The 19,752-nt window shown below is 35.6% G+C and overlaps 1 protein-coding gene across 2 annotated transcripts in view; it reads left to right on the forward strand.

The window, feature by feature from the left end:
* Positions 1–5,548: 5,548 nt before the first annotated feature.
* The window catches only part of CEPT1 (choline/ethanolamine phosphotransferase 1), a gene marked incomplete at both ends in the record, with an annotated part of 34,685 nt that continues 20,481 nt past the window's right edge, over positions 5,549–19,752 (forward strand). For both annotated transcript variants that reach the window (XM_080692467.1, XM_080692466.1), the window contains 3 exons: positions 5,549–5,887; positions 13,084–13,231; positions 15,935–16,076. In XM_080692467.1, coding sequence (XP_080548593.1) covers positions 5,549–5,887; positions 13,084–13,231; positions 15,935–16,076 — 629 coding nt within the window. The remainder of the gene's footprint in view (positions 5,888–13,083; positions 13,232–15,934; positions 16,077–19,752) is intronic.

The raw sequence follows: 19,752 nt of genomic DNA on the forward strand, positions 1-19,752 counted from the left end.
AATAAAAAAATTAAAAAGGCTGGGATGTAGCCCAGAGGTAGAATGCCCCTAAATTCAATCCCTAGTACAAAAAAAAAAAAAAAAAAATGCCTTCACAAAGAAAATGCTCTGTTAGAACTCCCAAACAATTTGTTGACAGCATGTTATTTCATAGCTGTTTATAAAACTACCCCTCCCACCTTTTGAGCTTCTTGAGAATATGGAATGCATATTCTAATCTTTCTGTTTTCACAGGATCTAGAACAAGTAAGTGCTAATTAAATATTAACTGAATCATATTTGTTCATTTTTCAATACATACTGATTACCTGTGTAGTGCTAAAAATGGTAATGGTATGGCAATGGAAACAAGATAGTTATATCCCTTGCTCTCAAAGAACTTACCAAGCAATGAGAGGTTAGGGAAAGGAAAGACCAAAAATAAATAAATAAATAAATAAATAAATAAATAAATAAATAAATAGAAAACATTCGAAATATATTAAAAGCTATGAAAGGAACAGAGTACTAGAGCCAGGTTATAACACAGCATGGGTGCTTATTGATTACAAGTGGAAAAGTTGTTGCTGGTCCTGATGGCCTCATGTTTGTAATCCCAGTACTTGGGAGGCTGAGACAGGAGGATTATGATTTGCTTGACAGCCTCAGATACTTAGTGAGGCCCTCAGCCAACTTATAAGACCTTGTTTTAAAAACAAAGAAAAAATATAGAACTGGGGGTGTTGTAGCCCAGAGGTAGAATGTCTGGATTCTATCCCCAGTACTGCAAAAAAAAAAAAAAAAGTGGAAAGGTTGTAATGGTCTAGGACTATGATTGACTAATGTTATTATCAACTGAATTACAAACAATGGGAAGTGTGTGTGTGTGTTTGTTTGTAAAATTGAACCCAGGGGCATTCTACCTCTGAGGTACATCCCCAGCCCTGTTTTTTAATTTTGAAACAGGTTCTCACTAAGTTGTGGAGAGCCTAAGTTGCTGAGACTGGCCAAGAACCTGCAATTCTCCTGTCTCTGCCTCCCAAGTACTGGAATTACAGTTTTTACAGTTACATTTTTTTTTTTACTCATAATGATTTATGAAAACATATCCTCAGCAATTCGGCTGTGCTCCAAAATTGTAGGTTTACTTATTTATTTGTTTATTTATTTTGGTGGTACTGGGGGTAGAACCCAGGGGCTTTTCTACCGCCCAGCTACACTCCCAGACCTATTTTATACTTTATTTGGAAACAGGGTCTCACTAAGTTGTTGAGAGCCTCACTAAGTAGCTGAGGTGGGACTTCAAACTTGTATGATCCTCCTATCTCAGCCTCCCAAGCACTGGGATTACAAGTGTGTGCTACCACGCCCAGCTGTAGGTTTCTTTATAAGCTCATTATTGGTTTTTATTACATCAAAGTAAAATCGCAACTCTTTGCCATAAGTTTATAAGCCTCTGTATTATCTGTCTCTTCACCTTCATTTTATCCAATGCTTCCATCCTGATTACTCCTGTCTAGGCATTGTAATTTCTGTGGTACTATAACTAGATAAGCTCTTTTCTGCCTCTGGGCCTGCATGCACTTTCGTGGACTATTCTTCTACTCCTCTTAAGAAATCTTTGGTTCCTTCTTTTCTCTACATGGTATATAAGCTACTTCAGAGATTCCATCCACTCTATTTAAAGTATGTATTTCCAACTCTTTTCTGGCTCAGCAGTTTGCTTTCCACATAGTGCCCATCACTGCTTCATGAATGACTGGTCCACTGTATTCAGATAATGGCAGAATGAACTTAGAATTCACATTCTCATAAAAACTGTTTGACTGCTGGATAATTTTTAGGCTAGCAAACCAGCAGTACTAGACTTTTTTTCTTCCTTGTACCACAGTAAGAAAGGATATTTTCTCCTTGCCCTTTTGGGCATAGTCCTGACTGTACATAACAATCTCAAGTGGTTAAAATTTTGTAACATTTGTATTTCTTTCCATATTTTCTTTCTTACATTCTTTTTTTCCTTTTTCTCCATGTAGTTCTGGTGTTCCTGTTGTAGCCTTGGCCTGTGCTCCCTTGACATATGCTTGCTCTTTTTTTTTTTTTTTTTTTTTTTTTTTTCCAGTACTGGGAATGGAACCCAGGGCCTTTGTACCTCCGAGCTACACCCCAGCCCTACTTTTTTTAGTCTTTTTTTTTTTTTTTTTTTTTTTGAAACAGGGTCTCACTGAGTTGCAAAGGACCTCACTAAGTAGCTGAGGCTGTCAGAGAACGGAGATTCTCCAGTCTCTGCCTCCCAAATGCTGGGATTATAAGCATGAGCCACAATGCCTGCCTTACTTGCTGTTTTCTTATTTGCAAAAAAATCAGAAGTTACTGTTTTTCTGAGATGGTTTCATAGTAATAGCCCCTATCTCCTGTGATGGGAGAAAGGACTACACTATGTAGCTAGACCTGTGGCTGAGTCAGCACCCTCTGTGGCTGTTTATATGTGTTGAAGCAGCCATCTTTATGTTTGGCACTACAAGTATCTGAATTTGTATTTGCAGTGTTGTTGCTAATAGCTTTACTGGGACAATGTTGCCAAATGGAAATGTTGACACTGGGAAAACTTTCAAAAACTTAGTGCCTCTTTTCTTGTATAAATTATATAATGGCTAGGTCTACAGAAGTTTGTCAAAATGTTGATATTTTTCTAAAAAAGAAATAAAAGGTTAAAAATAATCTAGGTCATGGGGAAAAAAACTCAGAAGGGAAGTATCGTGTCAACTAGTCTTGCCAAGTGCTCAAACTTAAAACCATTAGGATCAGTTGCTTGTAGCTTGTTCAGTGCCAAAAATGGGCTAGCACCCTCAGTGTGTCACCTTTTTTATTTAATGATACAAGAATAGAACACTGCAACAACAAAATGGAGTTGTCTAAACATTTTATTCCTTTTTTAAGTGGAATTATATAAGAGCTGGTTATGTATAGCTTACCAAATATGAAAATGCATCACTCAATTTGATTATAGAAAAATTGGCTACTATAGAGCTGAATGTGTTTGTTGATTATCAGTTTGTCATTTGACCTCAAGTGATCTCATCAGTTGTTTAACATTATATAGATATCACTTTTAAATTTTGCATCAATAGCTCTGTGGAACAGTTGTGAGGAAGAATTTTTTGGAATATTATACAATTAGTTAGCTTTGATTTTATCTCCTTGGTTTGAATTTAAATATTTTTATTTCAGTTTACCTAGATTAAATTGTAGCATTATGATTCTTTTGAGATTTTTGAATATTTATATATTTATAGCTTGACTACAGTGACTTTTTTTTTTTCTTTTGCGGGTCTGGGGATAGAACCCAGGGGCATTTGACCTACAAGCTACACCCTGCCGTACTTTTTCTTTTTTTATTCTTCATTTTGAAACAGGGTCTCACTAAGTTGTGGAGGGCCTCACTGAGTAGCTGAGGCTGTCCGCTAGTGTGATCCTCTGGTCATGTTACAAGCCTGCGCCACCATGCCCGGCTCTATAGTGACTCTTTTCTAAAACAAATGTTGAGAGACATGATTGACATATTTCAGATTCCACCTTTACATCATTAGTGTCATTTTTTTTTAATTGATGTTTATGGGAATATAGAAAAGATGTGTTGGTCTTTATGTGACCTTATATCTACATGACCAGCCCACCATATCTGGGTGTCCCTCTGGCCTGTGCCATTCCCTCCCCCAGCCAATTATTGGCCTTCACTAGCCCACAGTCCCTCCCTTCACTCACAAGTAGGTGCCCACCAACCTCAAGACAACCCTGCCTGCCAATGCAGAATAAATCAGATCATGTTTTGATACTAGATCCACTGTTGAGATGTTCTAGATCCTGTATTACATTCTATATTTCCATAGTACACTGATTCTAAATTTTCCTTGCATTCTGGGTAGTTTTCAACCAAAATCAAATTATACCTCATTTAGGTCCATTGCTACTACAAAATATACACCAAAAAAGCCAAAAAATAATGCTAATTTTCCTTTCTAACTTTCTCTTTTGACAGCAGTGTTACTAGTCTCTAGCTTGGACTCTTTTTCTTCTCCTATATCTCTGATATGTAATTCTAAACCTTCTAAAGAGAAATTAAACCTTCTAAACCTTCTAAAGAGAAATTACTTATATACTTTCATATTTGCATGTTTATGAGTAGGCCTTTGCTGTTTAAAACCACTGAGATCATGTGCTAGTTTTTTTTTTTTCTTTTTTTAAACAGGGGTCTCCCTAATTTGCTAAGGATCTTGCTAAATTGCTGCATCTGGCCTGTGATCTGCCTGTCTCAGCCTCCCAAGTACTGGGATTAAAGGTAGGCATCACTGTGCTAGCTTCATGTGCTAATTTTTAATTGTTCTCACACTGCTTTTTCAATTCTGTTGAGTATATATAGCTGCCCCTCCCCACCCCCCTGCAGTACTGAGGATTGAACCAAGGGGCATTCTACTTCTGAACTCCACCTCAGTCCTATGTTTGTATTCTTTATTTCTGAGACAGGGTTTAAGTTTCGGAGGGCCTCACTAAGTAGCTGAGGCTGGCTGAGAACCTGTGATCCTCCTGTCTCAGCCTCCCAAGTACTGGACTACAAGCTTGCACCACCACACCCAGCTTGCCCTTTTAATCTTGAATGCTCTTGTAATTATTTCCTTACCACTGCTTAATTACTTATAATGTAAGTGTGTTATCTAATCTTTTCTAAATCAAGTATAAGCATTTCAGGGCTTAACCTCAACAGTCATCACTTTATCCTTGTTTTCTTATAACTTCCTCAGTTTATTTGGCCACTCAGCTGATGTATATGAGCAGTACTGTTTTCTTTAAATTGTTTTTTTGCTCTTGCTGGTTTTTTCCATTTATAATATCATCTATATCCCTTTCCACCAGTAACAAGTTTTATCTTTAAACTTAGCTTAAGCAGAAACTCTGTTTTATTTAAATACCACTTATAAGCTTTGTGATATGGACAAGTTAATCAGCTTCACTGTGCCTTAGATTCTTTTTCTTTAAAGATGAGGGTAATTAATAGTCCCTACCTTCTAGAGTTGTTTAGAGGATTAAATTAATTAACATATTAAAAAATGCTTACTTGGGGATATGATGTAAGTGTTCAATACATATTAGTTATTATCATTACATAAAAACCTAGTTTAAGACCCATTTCAATCAAACTGTTCCTCTGATGTTAATGTTAATTTGCTAGCGTTGGGACATTAATTACATATACATGAAATGATTAGATAATTTCTAGCATTTGTTCTATATATTACTGAAAGCAGTGTGAAACTATCAGGTAGCAGGAAGCATATGAATGATGAAGTCCCTGAGTAGTTTTCACTTAAAGGTAAGGTTATATACCTTCAATAAGAACTAGGACCCAAATCAGGTCTCTGTGATATTTATTATTCTGTTAGGTTAATTTGTTTTTTAATTTATTGATATTGATATAAATAGTGGCTGACAATTTCTATTTTTTTAGGATACACCAGCCATAAACAGCTACAAAACAAGATAAAGTACTGTATTCAATACAAGAAAACCTAGATCCATGAGTGCACATCGGTCAACAAGGAAACGATGTGGAGAGTCTTACCCGGAGTCCCCGATGGGCTTCGGGCATATGAGTACTACAGGGTGTGTGTTAAATAAGTTGTTTCAGTTACCTACACCACCATTGTCGAGGCACCAGTTAAAGCGGCTAGAAGAACACAGATACCAGAGTGCGGGACGGTCCCTGCTTGAGCCCTTAATGCAAGGATATTGGGAATGGCTAGTAGGAAGAGTTCCCTCCTGGATTGCTCCAAATCTCATCACCATAATTGGACTGTCAATAAACATCTGTACAACTATTTTATTAGTCTTCTACTGCCCTACAGCCACAGAGCAGGTAAGAGGAAATTTTTAAGTACAGATAATATTTGTTATACCAGAAACATTGTAATTGAAGTTTTAGGGTATTTAATAAAGGTAAGATAATCTGATAGGTATTTTTAATTGTTTTAAAATAGTCTATCACACACAGTGTAATAACACTTTGAAGCAAAAGGTATGCTCTGATCCTAGTAGGTAAATTAATGTTAGCAGGAATTAATACACAAAATCTCAATCCTTTACAGAAGAATTTTATCTCATTTTTTTTCAGTTGATTGAATAATATCTTAGTAAAGTTTAATATGATCAAAGAGAAAAGACTCCGGCATTTGAGATGGCATGACTATGGAGTCATTTTATTAGAAGTGTTGGTTATTCCTTCCTCTTCCTACAAGCGTGTGGCTGATAGAGTTTAGGTATATCACTGTTATTCTAACAAGGAAAAGGAAATGTAAGAAAAAGTCAAAATTTTCTGTTCTGTATCCTACTCTGGCTCACTATTAAAAGGAAGGGTGGCCGGGCGTGGTGGCGCACGCTTGTAATCCCCGCGCTTGGGAGGCTGAGACAGGAGGATGGCGCAGGTTTGAAGCCAGCCGCGTGCACAGGCTTAGGAGACCCTGTTTCCAAATAAAAAAGTATAAAAAATAGGTCTGGGAGTGTAGCCCGGAGGTAGAAGGGCTTCCAGGAACCCCAGTACCACCCAAAAAAAAAAAAAAAGGAAGGAAGGAAGGGTGGCCTGGGCATGGTTGGCATATACTTGTGATCCCAGTACTTGGGAGGTTAAGACAGCAGATTTGAGGACAGCCTCGTCAAGTAGGTGACATTCTCATTAACCTAGGGAGACCCCGATTCAAAATGAAATAGGGCTAGGGGCATAGCTTGGAGGTAGAACACCCTGGGTTCAAGCTCCAATATAAAACGAAAAAAAAAAAGCGTGATATTTCTTTAAAAGATTCTACCTAGACCTTCTCAAATCCATACCACTTTTCTGTTCTTAACCTTTATTATTCTTTGTACCCATTACTTGAAACCAAAACTATTCATTCAAATGAATAAATTGATGTTTATTTCTTCTTTTTACTATCTTTGTCAAAAAGTAAACTATGTAGGTAGATGGAAGAGTATCAGAAATATATGTTTTGCCTGTATTCATCAAAATTACCAGTCGCAAGTAACACAAGAAGATAGAAGGTGATCCTTAACTAAAGGTGTCAGAGTGACTGTACTATACGAAATCCTAATGGCCACAACAACCTTTATCTTGTTTTAAACTTGAAGTAATTTATTTTTTAAAGTAGTCTTTTCAGAAGATGATTTGTTCTTTGAGATAAAATTACCTCCATCCAATTCCTTTCTCTTTTCATCAATTCACTTGTTTTCATATGTCTCTTAAAGTGAGTGGCTCTTGATGGCCACAGTTACTCATTAAAAAAAAAATGATTTTTTGTGTTCTAGATGCTTATTTTCTTCCTTACCTTGAATACCTTTATTTTCATTCCTTTTTTTACTATATATTTAACACCAATCATATGCGTATATTTCTGTTTTTTTCTCATATTTTTCTTAAGTATCCTGCTGTACCTCAATCAGAATACTAAAAACAAAAAGAACAGTACAATTGTTTAAACATGTCCTGGGATCTTTTATCACCTGTCCTTTGCATTGTTTTATTAGGGGCTTACCTGAGGCCCTGGCCGCTACTTCCTGAGTTTGGCCCAGATCTTACAAATCCGCATAGAACAATAGAGAGGTGGGTTCATTGCAATGGAAGCCCTCCAATAGTCCTAAATTGTATCTAGCATGGGGATCAGGGAGTGAGAGCAAGTTCAAAGGTTGCTCAGCCACTAATAGTCATTTATTGAGTGCACAGAGTATGCCAGGTTCTATTTTCCCCTGTAATGCGTTTCCTTTGCCATTGCTCTTAAATGATTTGGATGATATTTGGATGCTGTTGCTCTTAAGTGATTTCTGGGATAACCCTAGAACTAGTTAATAGTTAAACCTTTGGGGAAACTTCCAGAATGGGAAATACTCTGATCACAGCAAACTTTTCAGAATTGCCCCTGGGAGGAATCCAGTTGGAATGTGACTGAGCAAGCCTCTGTTGGGCGCTCTGCAAAGGAAGGTAATGTCCTAAAAAGGATCTGCCTGGATTCATTTAAGCTACATGCTACAGATACTTGTTATGCTCAGATCAGAATGCATTAAACTAGGTCTTGGCTATCTTTCCTTGATAGGCCCTTATTGACTCTGACCTTTGGTAACTTTAAATTCTCAAAGTCACACTTCATCTTTGTAAATCTTGTCATATTGTGAGAATTAAGTAAGGTCATGCATTCAGGGTGACTAGCAAGCTGAATAAATGCTTAATAAATAGTAGATGGTTGTTATTTCAATGGTCAGAAAGATTTTTATTTTTTTCTTTGTACTGGGGATTGAACCTAGAGTTGCCCTACCACTGAGCTATATCCCTAGCTCCTGTTATTTTGGGGAACAAAGTCTTGTTAAGTTCCTGAGGCCGACCTTGAACTTGTGATCCTCTTGCCTCTGACTCCCAAGTCACTAGGATTACAGGCGTTCACTACTGCATCTGCCAAAAAAAGTTGAAGTATGTGACCTGTTCTTCCCCACACCTTCCCTCCCATTCCTTATTTCCTCTAATAATACATAACATATGGAGCCATAAATTTATTTAAGACCTTGTTGAATCATCTATGTTTTTTTCCTATGAGCATTTTGGAGTCAAAAAGGTCTATAAAGTTGTAGAAAATTTCCATCCATTCAAAATATTTGGGGACTTTTACCAATAAGTAATCATTAAATCTTATGTCTAAGTGTAATATAAACTTTCACATGGTTTTTGTTGCTGATTTTTTAAATAATTAGAACTGTAGATACCAGTCTTTCTGGTAGAAAAGAACACTATTTTAATGGCTACAGATGGAATCCTTTCTTGTTAAAAAAAAAAATCTTCCTAGTAGATATGAAAGGAAAAATTTTAGTTCTTATTTTTTAAATTCCTCCAATAAGCCAGGCATGGTGGCGCACGCTTGTAACCCCCGCGCTTGGGAGGCTGAGACAGGAGGATCGCACAGGTTCAAAGCCACCCTCAGCTACTGAGTGAAGCTCTCAGCAACTTAGTGAGACCCTGTTTCCAAATAAAGTATAAAAAAATAGGTCTGGGAGTATAGCCCAGAGGTAGAAAGCCCCTGGGTTCCACCCCCAGTACCACCAAAAAAAAAAAAAAAAAAAAAAAATTCCTCCAATAAAAATGTAGGCTTCTTTTTATATGGAATACAAAAGTATCCCTTGACTCATTTGTTAGTATTTAAATTTTAATAGCTTGGAGCTTTGGTTTAAGTATTATAAATTTGAATTTTGTCTTGCAGCTTGATGTATGTTATGCTTGAATTATCCTTCCCACATAAGATAGATAAAAGAAGTTAGTAACATCTATTTTATATACATGAAAAATAGACCTGAACTATGTCATTATCAGTAAGAGTTTTGGCAAAATTAATTATGGCTTTTTAGAATATAATCATGACTTTTAGTTTAAATGCTAATTTGATTTTTATTACTGCTTAGTAATGCATTTTATTTAACTCAGTAAAAAATAACTAGATTTTCAGCATAAAAAATTGGAAAGATAATTAAAAATCTATATTGCCCATAATCTCACTGCACAGAACTCCTATTGACATTAAAAAAAATTAAGGGAAAAAAATTACACAGAAAAGTTAAAACACAGAAAGGTATAAAACAGCAAAACCTTCTTCTCTATCTGCCTTTCCTTCCTACATTTTTTCTACTCCTCTTCAAACATAAAAATGCTTAATAAATTTTTTGATGTATCCTTCCAGAGGGCAAAAAAGGAACTTCTCCTACCACATGTGTATACATTTGTATGTATGTAAATCCTTCCGCTGTATTTCCAAAGATAGTTAAAACCATATGTTTCTAACTTTTCATCTTAGTTGACTCACATAAGAACATCTCTGCAAGATTTTGCAAATTACTTTTCTTTCCCACTCATCCTAACTGAAAAAACGTTCCTTTGCTTGTTCAGTGTCTTGGCTACGCTCTTAACTGAGACTATACTTATTGAATTAAAAGGCTTTCTTATTAAGAAAATTTTACTTAAGTGTTTTACAGATTTACAGGGAAAAAGGACAGCCCTAAGATAAGAAACTTTTACTTTTTTATGTATAGTTATTTTACTGTTTTCTACAACTGTGGGTATACATAGAGTTTAACTTGTTTCTTGTTTCCTAGTAACACTTTTGCCCTCTACCACTCTAGGATTTTAATAATCCTAAATTTAGACCCCAAAAAGTCTTTAGCCTTCTAGTTTCTTTCTTTTTTTTTTTTTTTTTTTTGGTGGTACTGGGGTTCCTGGAAGCCTTCTACCTCCGGGCTACACTCCCAGACCTATTTTTTACATTTTCATTTTGGAAACAGGGTCTCCTAAACCAGCGCGCGCGGCTGGCTTCGAACCTGCGCGATCCTCCTGTCTCTGCCTCCCAAGCGCGGGGATTACAAGCGTGCGCCACCACGCCCGGCTAGCCTTCTAGTTTCTTAAAGCAGAGCTATCTAGTAGATTGTTCTGTGAAGGCGATACTATTCTCTCTGGATGATCTAGTGTGGTAGCCATAACCTCATGTGGCTATTGAGCTTTTGAAATGTGTCTAGTATAACTGGAAGAACTGAATTTTATTTTATTTTAATTAATTTAAACTAAAATAGTTATACATAGTTAATGTCTACTGTATAGCCCTAGAGAGAGTTATTAGATTCCTTTAGGAGAAAGAAGCAGTAGACCTAAAGTCCAGAAGAGGGCTTTCTTAATCACACAGGATTACTTGCTTATTTAAGTGTGCTTACATGTAAAATGTTATATAACTTCAGTTACTGCATTCAGAATTTTACCTGTAGCTTAAGGGAGGAACGTAATATCGTGTGTGTGTGTGTGTGTGTGTGTGTGTGTGTGTGTGTGTGTGTGTGTGTGTTTTACTGGATATTGAACCTCTGAGCTAAATCCCAAGCCCTATTTGATTTTTTCATTTTGAAATAGGGTCTCCTTGCCAGGCTTGGTGGCACACGCTTGTAATCCCCGCGCTTGGGAGGTGGAGACAGGAGGATCGCACGGGTTCAAAGCCAGCCGCGCTGGTTTAAGAGACCCTGTTGACCCTGTTTCCAAATAAAAATATAAAATAGGCCTGAGAGTGTAGCCTGGAGGTAGAAGGGTTTTCAGGAACCCCAGTGCCACAAAAAAAAAAAAGAAAGAAAGAGAAAGAAAGAAAGAAAGAAAGAAAGAAAGAAAGAAAGAGAAAGAAAGAAAAGAAAAAAGAAATAGGGTCTCCTTAAATTGTCGAGTGCCTCGCTATATTGCTGAAGCTGTCACAGCCTCCCAAGTACTGGGATTACAAGTGTGAGCCACCACCCTAGACTCCTGTGATCTGTTTAATAGCCTCAGTGTCCTAAAATATGGAACACCAAGAAAATGTTTAAGAGAAGATATTTAACTTTTAATCATTGAAGTGTAAGTAAATCTCTTTCAGAGAGAAATCTTTTTGAAGTACAGAATACACTGAATATTCTTGTGGCTCTGTTTTATCACTTATAGTATAAACTGATAGTAGCTAAGAAAATTTACCTTGTGGTTGTAAAAATTTTTCATGCTCCGGCCATGGGAAAACAGTAGAAAGTAATATAAACTTGTAATCCCAGCGCTTAGGAGGCTGAGACAGGAAGATTGCATAGGTTCAAAGCCAGCCTCAGCTACTTAGTGAGGCGCTCAGCAACTTAGTGAGAACCTGATTCCAAGTAAAGTATAAAATAGGTCTGGGGTATAGCCCGGCGGTAGAAACCCCCCCAATGAGGGAAAAAAAAGTTTCTTCTACATTCTTAAAGACAGTAAACCATATAGAAACTTAAAAAGACAGTAAGCCAAATAAAATATCTCTTTTTAAATATGTAATATTCTCTTTTTAAATATGTAATATTTAAAATCAGTACAAACAGACCAGTTTCTGAGACAAGGCATTCCTTGAAGATGTTACTATAAATTAGAGAATATTCTGAGTACACTGTGCATTTAATCATCATTTCTGTAGTTTTCATGAACCACTGAGGAAGTATGTTTAAAAATAAGTTATATGCTCAAATAAATATGGATATATCAGAATATTGTTTCTCCTTAAATATTACAGCATGCATTAGCAATACGAAGGGTAGAAAAGGTCCTACAGTGGAAAATTCTGTTTAACCCAGTGTTTCTTTTATAAGGTTAACATGTAAACATCTTGAAAAATACAACTTGGGAAAACTGTTCTAGGTTATTCTTCAACTGACTCTTAGGATCTTAGGGTGTAAATATTGGGAGGAATTTTTTTTAATTTTTTTGGTACTGGAGATAGAACTCAGGGGCATTCTACTTCCATGCTATACTCCCATCCCTATTTTATTTTTATTTTGAAACAGGATCTCTCTAGTGTGATGAGGGTCTCACTACTTGCTGAGGCTATACTTGAACCTCTGATTCTCATGTCTCAGCCTCCCAAATACTGTAATTACAAGCCTACACCACCAGGCCCAGTTTGGGAGGAATATTATAGAAGTAAGACATCGTAGTCTCTCATGCATTTCTGTAAAATTCCTTCAAAATAGAGTAGTCTCTTGATATCCCATGGGGGATTGGTTTCAGGATTTCCCTACAAATACCATAAAATGATGTTATATTTTTATATTACATTTGCATATTGTATACTTTAAATCATCTGTAGATTACTTATAATCCCTAATACAATATAAATCTATGAAATAGGTATTATACTGTATTGTTTAAGGAATAATGAAAAGTGCATGTTCATTTGTAAACAATATGAAAAATACTTTTTATACCAAATATTTTAGAGCCTTGGTTGAATCTATGGATGTGGAACCCTAGGGATATGAAGGGTTGACTATAGTTATCCAGCATCTGCTTGAGCACCCCGAAAAGAAGGAAATTTAATTTACCTAACAATCTTGTTTCAGTCAATTCTTCATTATGTAGCACTTCTTTCTTCTCCTCCATGACTTTCAGCCAGCAGGCCTCTGTAGAGGATGAAGATAAAATATCTTCAGGTGAAAGAAATATGTTAGCCAAACACAATAAGGCTAATGTATATAGTGTCTGCATGCTCTTACTTTTCTTATTTCATTTCACAGGCACCTCTGTGGGCTTACATTGCTTGTGCATGTGGCCTTTTCATTTACCAGTCTTTGGATGCTATAGATGGGAAACAGGCAAGAAGAACCAATAGTAGTTCTCCTTTGGGAGAACTTTTTGATCATGGTTGTGATTCACTTTCAACAGGTAGTGTTGCTTCTTAATGTCAATGTTCATTAACTGGTTAAAAAAAAAAGTGATAAACTGTGAGAATAAATAAGAGGTTTACTTAGTTATCCGAATGAGTGATTTTATATTAAATTTTAGTATTTTTCAAGATAGGATCTGGTTAATACTTGTTCATTATTGGAAGTTTGGGAAAATTTAGAAATTAAGTTTACTAAGTATTATTTTTAGCATCTCTTTAAAAAAAATTAGAGTGCCAAGCATGGTAGCGTATGCTTGGAATCCCAGTACTAGGAGGCTGAGACAGAAGGATCACAGGTTCGCAGCCAGCCTCAGCCTCTTAGTAAGGCTTAGTAAGTGAGACCCTATTTCAAAATAAAGAATAAAAATAGGTTTGTGGGTATAACTCAGAGGTAGAAGGCCCCTGGGTTTAATTCCCAGTAACACACGCGTGCACACACACACACAAGCATAATTGTCATTATAAGAACCTCATAAGTTCTAGATAAGAGTACAGAAGTGGGAGACTAGTTTGATAATTTGTGGCCTTTATATTTAAATTTGTCTTATGTAGACACTTAAAACTACATTGAAGCCAGGCATGGTGGCACACGCTTGTAATCCCTGCGCTTGGGGGGAGGGACAGGAGGATCCTGCACATTCGAAACCAGCCTTGCTGGCTTAAGAGACCTTGTTTCCAAATAAAAAAATATAAAAAATAGGTCTGGGAGTGTACCCCAGAGGTAGAAGTGTTCCATCCCCAGTACCACAAAAAAAAAAAAAAAAAAAAAAAAACACTACATTGAAGATGTGGATTTTAAGTATGAAAGACTAGGACAAATGGCCTGGATATCTAATGTACATTAGGGTTGTAGTTAATAATATCGTATATTGAAAATGTACTAAGAGAATAAATAGGTTGTAGGTGCCCCTACATGGTGGGGAGTTAGCTGTGGAAGGTGGAGTATGGTAATTTGTTTAACCATAGTAACAATTTCACTACATACATGTATATCAAAACAGCATGTTGTGTACTATAAATATATACAATTTTTTAAAGACTAGAAAAAAGTACACTAAGTGCTAGAAATAGATGGGTTACTATAGTTACATTGTAGATGATATATCTATATTTACACTGTGTTGCAAGCTTTTCAAATAATATTTTAGTATGATTTTAGAGGTGGAGAGAGACTTAGAAATTAAATGAATTTTTTTTGTTTTGATAGTACTTGGGATTGAACCAAGACCCTAGTGCATGCAAGGCAAGCTCTACTATTGAGCTAAACATCCAGCATTACTTTTTTTTTTCAGTACTTGGGGTTGAACCAGGGGCATTCTACCTTTAAGCTATACCCCCAACCCTATTTTTTTTTTTCTTTATTTTGAAACAGGGCTTCACTAAGTAGCTAAGGCTGACTGTGAACCTGCAATACTCCTGTCTCAGCCTCCCAAGTACTGGGATTACAAACATGTGCCACCACACCCAGTTCATTAAGTTAATTTCTAAGTAGTCTTCCCGACTGTAACTACCCCCCTTCCAATTTTAATTTAGTCCCTCAGTTCTTTTATCATTTGGAATGGCACTTAAAATGTTTTAAAAGAAACAAACAGAAATCCTTGATAGTTTTAACTTTTGAATCCAGATTTGTGGATACAGGTATATATCAAAATCATTGCTTCAGCAGCTTGCTTAGTAAAGAAGGAAGAACAACTAAGCTCTTTTTTTTTTTTTTTTTTTTTTTTAACTGGGGATGGAACCCAGGGGCATTCTGTCTCTGAGCTACATCCCAGCCTTATTTTATTTATTTTGAAACAGGTTCTCACTAATTTGCAAAGGGCCTCACTAAGTAGCTGAGGCTTTCCACGAACCACAATCCTCCTGTGTCAGCCTCCCAATTGCTGAGATTACAAGTGTGCACCACTACACCTGGCCTCATAACTTTTAAGAGTCAAGTCAGAAAACTCAAAACTCTAACTGAATAAAAGTTATTGGGTATTTTGAAGGGCCATTATACTTTAACCAGGAGACTGAAGAATTCTAGGTATCCTACTTTTTATTTGAAATGATAGCCATTTATATATATCCTCCATAATGATATCTACTAAATAACTAAAGATAGTTTCCAGTCTGAATCAGGTAGGTTTCATTGTAGATTATTTAGGCTTTTGTTGTGTTTATGTTTTAATTTTGCCTTGTAACTTTTTACTGCTTATTAATACTGCCATCACTAAGTCAGAAAATACTCAAAAAAATGCCAAAGTATTTTAGTTGCTTTGAAGAACTTTAGTTATAAGTGATTTAGTGGAAAAAGAGTGGAATTATATGGTAAAAAGATAATATAAAAGATTATATCCTACTCTTCTGTTATTTAGATTACTGAGACTAGTTGTATATTTATTTATTATTTTTTTTTTCTTGGTGGTACTGGGGTTCCTGGAAGCCCTTCTATCTCCGGGCTACACTCCCAGACCTATTTTTACATTTTTATTTGGTAACAGGGTCTCCTAAGCCAGCGCGCGTGGCTAGCTTCGAACCTGCGCGATCCTCCTGTCTCTGCCTCCCAAGCACGGGGATTACAAGCGTGCGCCACCACGCCCGGCTGACTAGTTGTATATTTATAGCCTATCTTTTTTGTCTCATCTAACATTTCTGTCTCAGTTAATGTTTGTAGTTACTCTTCTTATGTTCAGTTTTCATTGTAATTTTTTTTTCTTCTACAGTATTTGTGGTTCTTGGAACTTGCATTGCTGTACAGCTTGGGACAAATCCTGACTGGATGTTTTTTTGTTGTTTTGCTGGGACATTTATGTTCTATTGTGCACACTGGCAAACATACGTTTCTGGAACATTGCGATTTGGAATGTAAGTAATACTTAATGGTAATTTTTGTTTTCGCTTTCAAATGTGGAGAATGGTGCTTTTAGGTATTTTGAATATCAAGAATTGATCAAATCTCTATAAATTAGCTTAATAATAAAAACTTTAAAAATTACTACTATACATATTCAGTAATAGTATTCAATAAAGTCTCTTTCATATGCCCCTCTATTACCCTTTTAAAAGGAAGTTTCAGAACCTCCTAAGCAGCATTTTTAAACCAATATCCCCTTCTCACTCATCTCCATTTGTCTTTTCAAATTCACTTTTTTCTTCTACCACTATTCACCTTAATTCTGTTTTATTTTGAGATATAAAAAACAAAAAATTGTTTTCAGGAAAGATAGTTTATCAGAGAAAAGAACAATTCTTACCTCTAAATATTATAGTTTTAATTAGGTTTTATTTTTCTCACATTTTTTATTTATAAATCTATAAAAATCTAAGCTCTTAGTAATTCAGTTGACATGTGCACACCATATAGTATATTACTGCCAACAAAATAACCCGAGAATTTAAAAATAAAATACAGTGTCTTTTAAAAGCTTACACATGAAGAGTTTCTACTTGTTGATCAGTACATTTTATAAGGATTCTTGAGTAAACCAGGCTTGACACTTGGTTAAGGATGGGTTTCACCAAATGTCTTTCAAGTACGATCACAGATCCAATTTTTTTTATTATACCACTTATTTTTTTTCTCATGGCATAGGATTCAAAGAGGTAAAAAGAAACTTGAGAAAAGACTGCATACTTAATGAAATGTCAAAATAAAAGTCTCTGATGGCAAATAACAAGAGAACATCATAACTTAAAACTAACATGAATCATTAGTAGATTTTTAAAAATTTAAGATCTCTGATAGATTGTTTCCTGGTTTTTTAAAAAGCCAGAATAGAAATTAGAATACAAATTTAGTTCGATTTTTTTCTAATTTATTTAAATAGAACTTAAGATGTCCTTAGGGCAATAACTGAAAAATTACTGTTGCCTCAAATATTAACTATATAAAAAGGAATTTCTTGAAATATTTTTAAAATAAAGGAGTTTAGAGTATATGTTTAAGGCACATTCTTAAAGTGGTATCTTTATTATTAGAGTCTTTTAACAGAGATGAGTATCCATATGCAAATGATATGCCTATGCATTTTCAGAAGTTTATAAAATGATCAATGCTCAGATATAGATATAAAGGAATACATTAATTGAAAATGTGTATAGATAGGCTTTTTCTCAGTAAATAGTCTTTATTTAAATATTTTCAGTCTTTTACATTAGATAAATCACTAAATGCAATAGACTTCTAAGATCACTTGGTGTGTATTAATTTAGTTAATGTTTTCAGAGATGGAAGAATTTATTATATGTAGTTTCACACTGTTTGTATTTCATTATCTCACAATTAACTTCTTTTTGGTACTAGAGATTGAATCTCACAGTTGACTTTCATGCCTTTGTTTTGAAAGCATTTACCAACCAGTCCTAAGGTATTCTTTTTCCCTTTCAAGTGATGGCCGCATCAACCATATGGTGTGGGAACTGAACGAAGGAGAGTTAGCCATAGAAGTAGGAGAATTATAAATCAACAGTGATTTTAAGGGCAGTTAAATATTACGGCTTTCTATCTTCCAGTCGTAGAATTTCCCATGTGGTGTTTTCCTGTGATGAAAAATGTATTTACAGAACTGCAAGTAGGTCCATATGGTTGGATCATAAGATGCCTGTAGGGGAGTAGCAAGAGATAAGGCTGGCAAAGATCCAGAAAATCAAAGGCCTGTGCTCTGCCAAGAATTGTGAGCTTTTATCCCGAATCTGCAGGGAATTTTTGCAAGACCTAAAACTAGAAAATGACAAAAGTATCTTTTAGAGATTTATCTGTCGTGGAAGAGGGTAAACTGTAGTAGGCTGTTAGCAAAGTTAAGAGACCCATGGTTAAAAAGCATTAGCTTAGTTAGGGTTGGGAGTGCTGAAGCCCGACATAAGGCAGCAGCAGTATTATTGCAGAGAGACAGGTTGAGAAACTTAAGAAACTAAAAGATATAGTCTCTCTTTGCATGTAGGGGATGAATGAGAGGTCAGATACTGAAATGATTATTTAGTGGTTGTATGTAAAGTAAAGGCATTTACAGGAAAAGGGACCTTTAAAGGGAGAATTCTACGAAAGCTTTTGTGAAGGATTTTAGGTATCCAAATAAAATAGGAGTAAACTTAGAAAGAATAAGAATAAGCTTAGGAAAAAAGCCCATAAAAATTATTGAACAGCCAGAATAGGGAGAGGCATACTGAAAAGAAAAACCAGAAGAGAGTTCAATTTAGGGGGAAAAAAAAAAAGCTAAGTGAGGACAGGAAATAATACATGGAGTTTGGCAGCATGAGCTATCCATAGTAGTTTCTGTATAATGGTGGGGTAGAAGCCAGATTATAGTGGGTGGAGTAAATAGACTGCTACTTTTATGCATTCTATAAGGTTATGTATAAAATATATGACTGTAATGGGAAGGAGATTGTAAATGCATTGGTTAAGGAGCAACTAGGCTCAAAGGAAGGAGAGGTTTTATATTTTAATAAAAAAATTTGTGCATATAGAAGAAATCAGCTAGAGAAGAGATTGAAAATACTGGGGGAAAAGAGGGAGAGAGAGAAGATAATTTCTGAAGCAAGATAGCTAAAGATACAAAATGAAAAGGGGGTCTAGAGTAACAATACATGGACTAGATAAGAGGAAACTGCCACTGAGACTAAAGTGCTTCCTTATAATACAGCTTAAAAGAAAAAAAAAACTGGTAATATTGAGGCCAGTTTAAATTTAGTATCTAAATTTAAATTTAATATTAATACTATAGGGAAATTGGTTTTGATTTGGAAAATTATATCCAAGTATTAGAAATCTTACATTTGCATTAAAGTAATGCAGAATTTCTTTTTGCAATTAAAAGCAGGCTACAACATTCTTAGAAATATACCATGAGTACTTTCCATTTAAGGAGATATTTAGCAAAATACTAATGCAATTGAGGCATATAGAATACATAAATAAATATATCCCTAAATAAGTCTTAAAATATTATTATAGAATCGGGCATAGTAGCACACACTGTAATCCCAGTACTTGGGAAGCTGAGACAGGAGGATAGTGGGTTTGCAGCCAGCTTCAGCTACTACTTAGTGCAGTCCTTTGTAGCTTAGGGAGACCCTATTTCAAAAATAAAGAATAAAAAATAGGGCTGGGAGTATAGCTTGGGGGTAGAATGCCCTGAGTTCAATCCCAAGTACAAGGGGAAAAGAAGTCTTTCACACTTTTTTTTTTTTTTTTTGGTGGTGGTGGTACTGGGGTTCCTGGAAGCCCTTCTACCTCCGGGCTACACTCCCAGACCCATTTTTTTTTTTTTTTTTTTTTTTGGAAACAGGGTCTCTTAAGCCAGCTCGGCTGGCTTCGAACCTACGCTTTCCTCCTGTCCCCGCCTCCCAAGTGCACCACCACGCCCGGAATTAAAATCTTTCACACTTCAAAAATAGAACTCTTGTTTAAATTATTTTTAAAAAATACTCTTAAATTATCTTTTCAAGAGCAAGCAAGCAAGAAAAGAAAAGAAATTGTAATAAATTGAACTCAGAACAGTAGTTCTTGACTCAGGTGTTATCACCAGACTATATTGTCTCT

The sequence above is a fragment of the Muscardinus avellanarius genome (assembly GCF_963383645.1).
Source record: "Muscardinus avellanarius genome assembly, chromosome: 3".
Lineage (NCBI taxonomy): Eukaryota > Metazoa > Chordata > Mammalia > Rodentia > Gliridae > Muscardinus > Muscardinus avellanarius.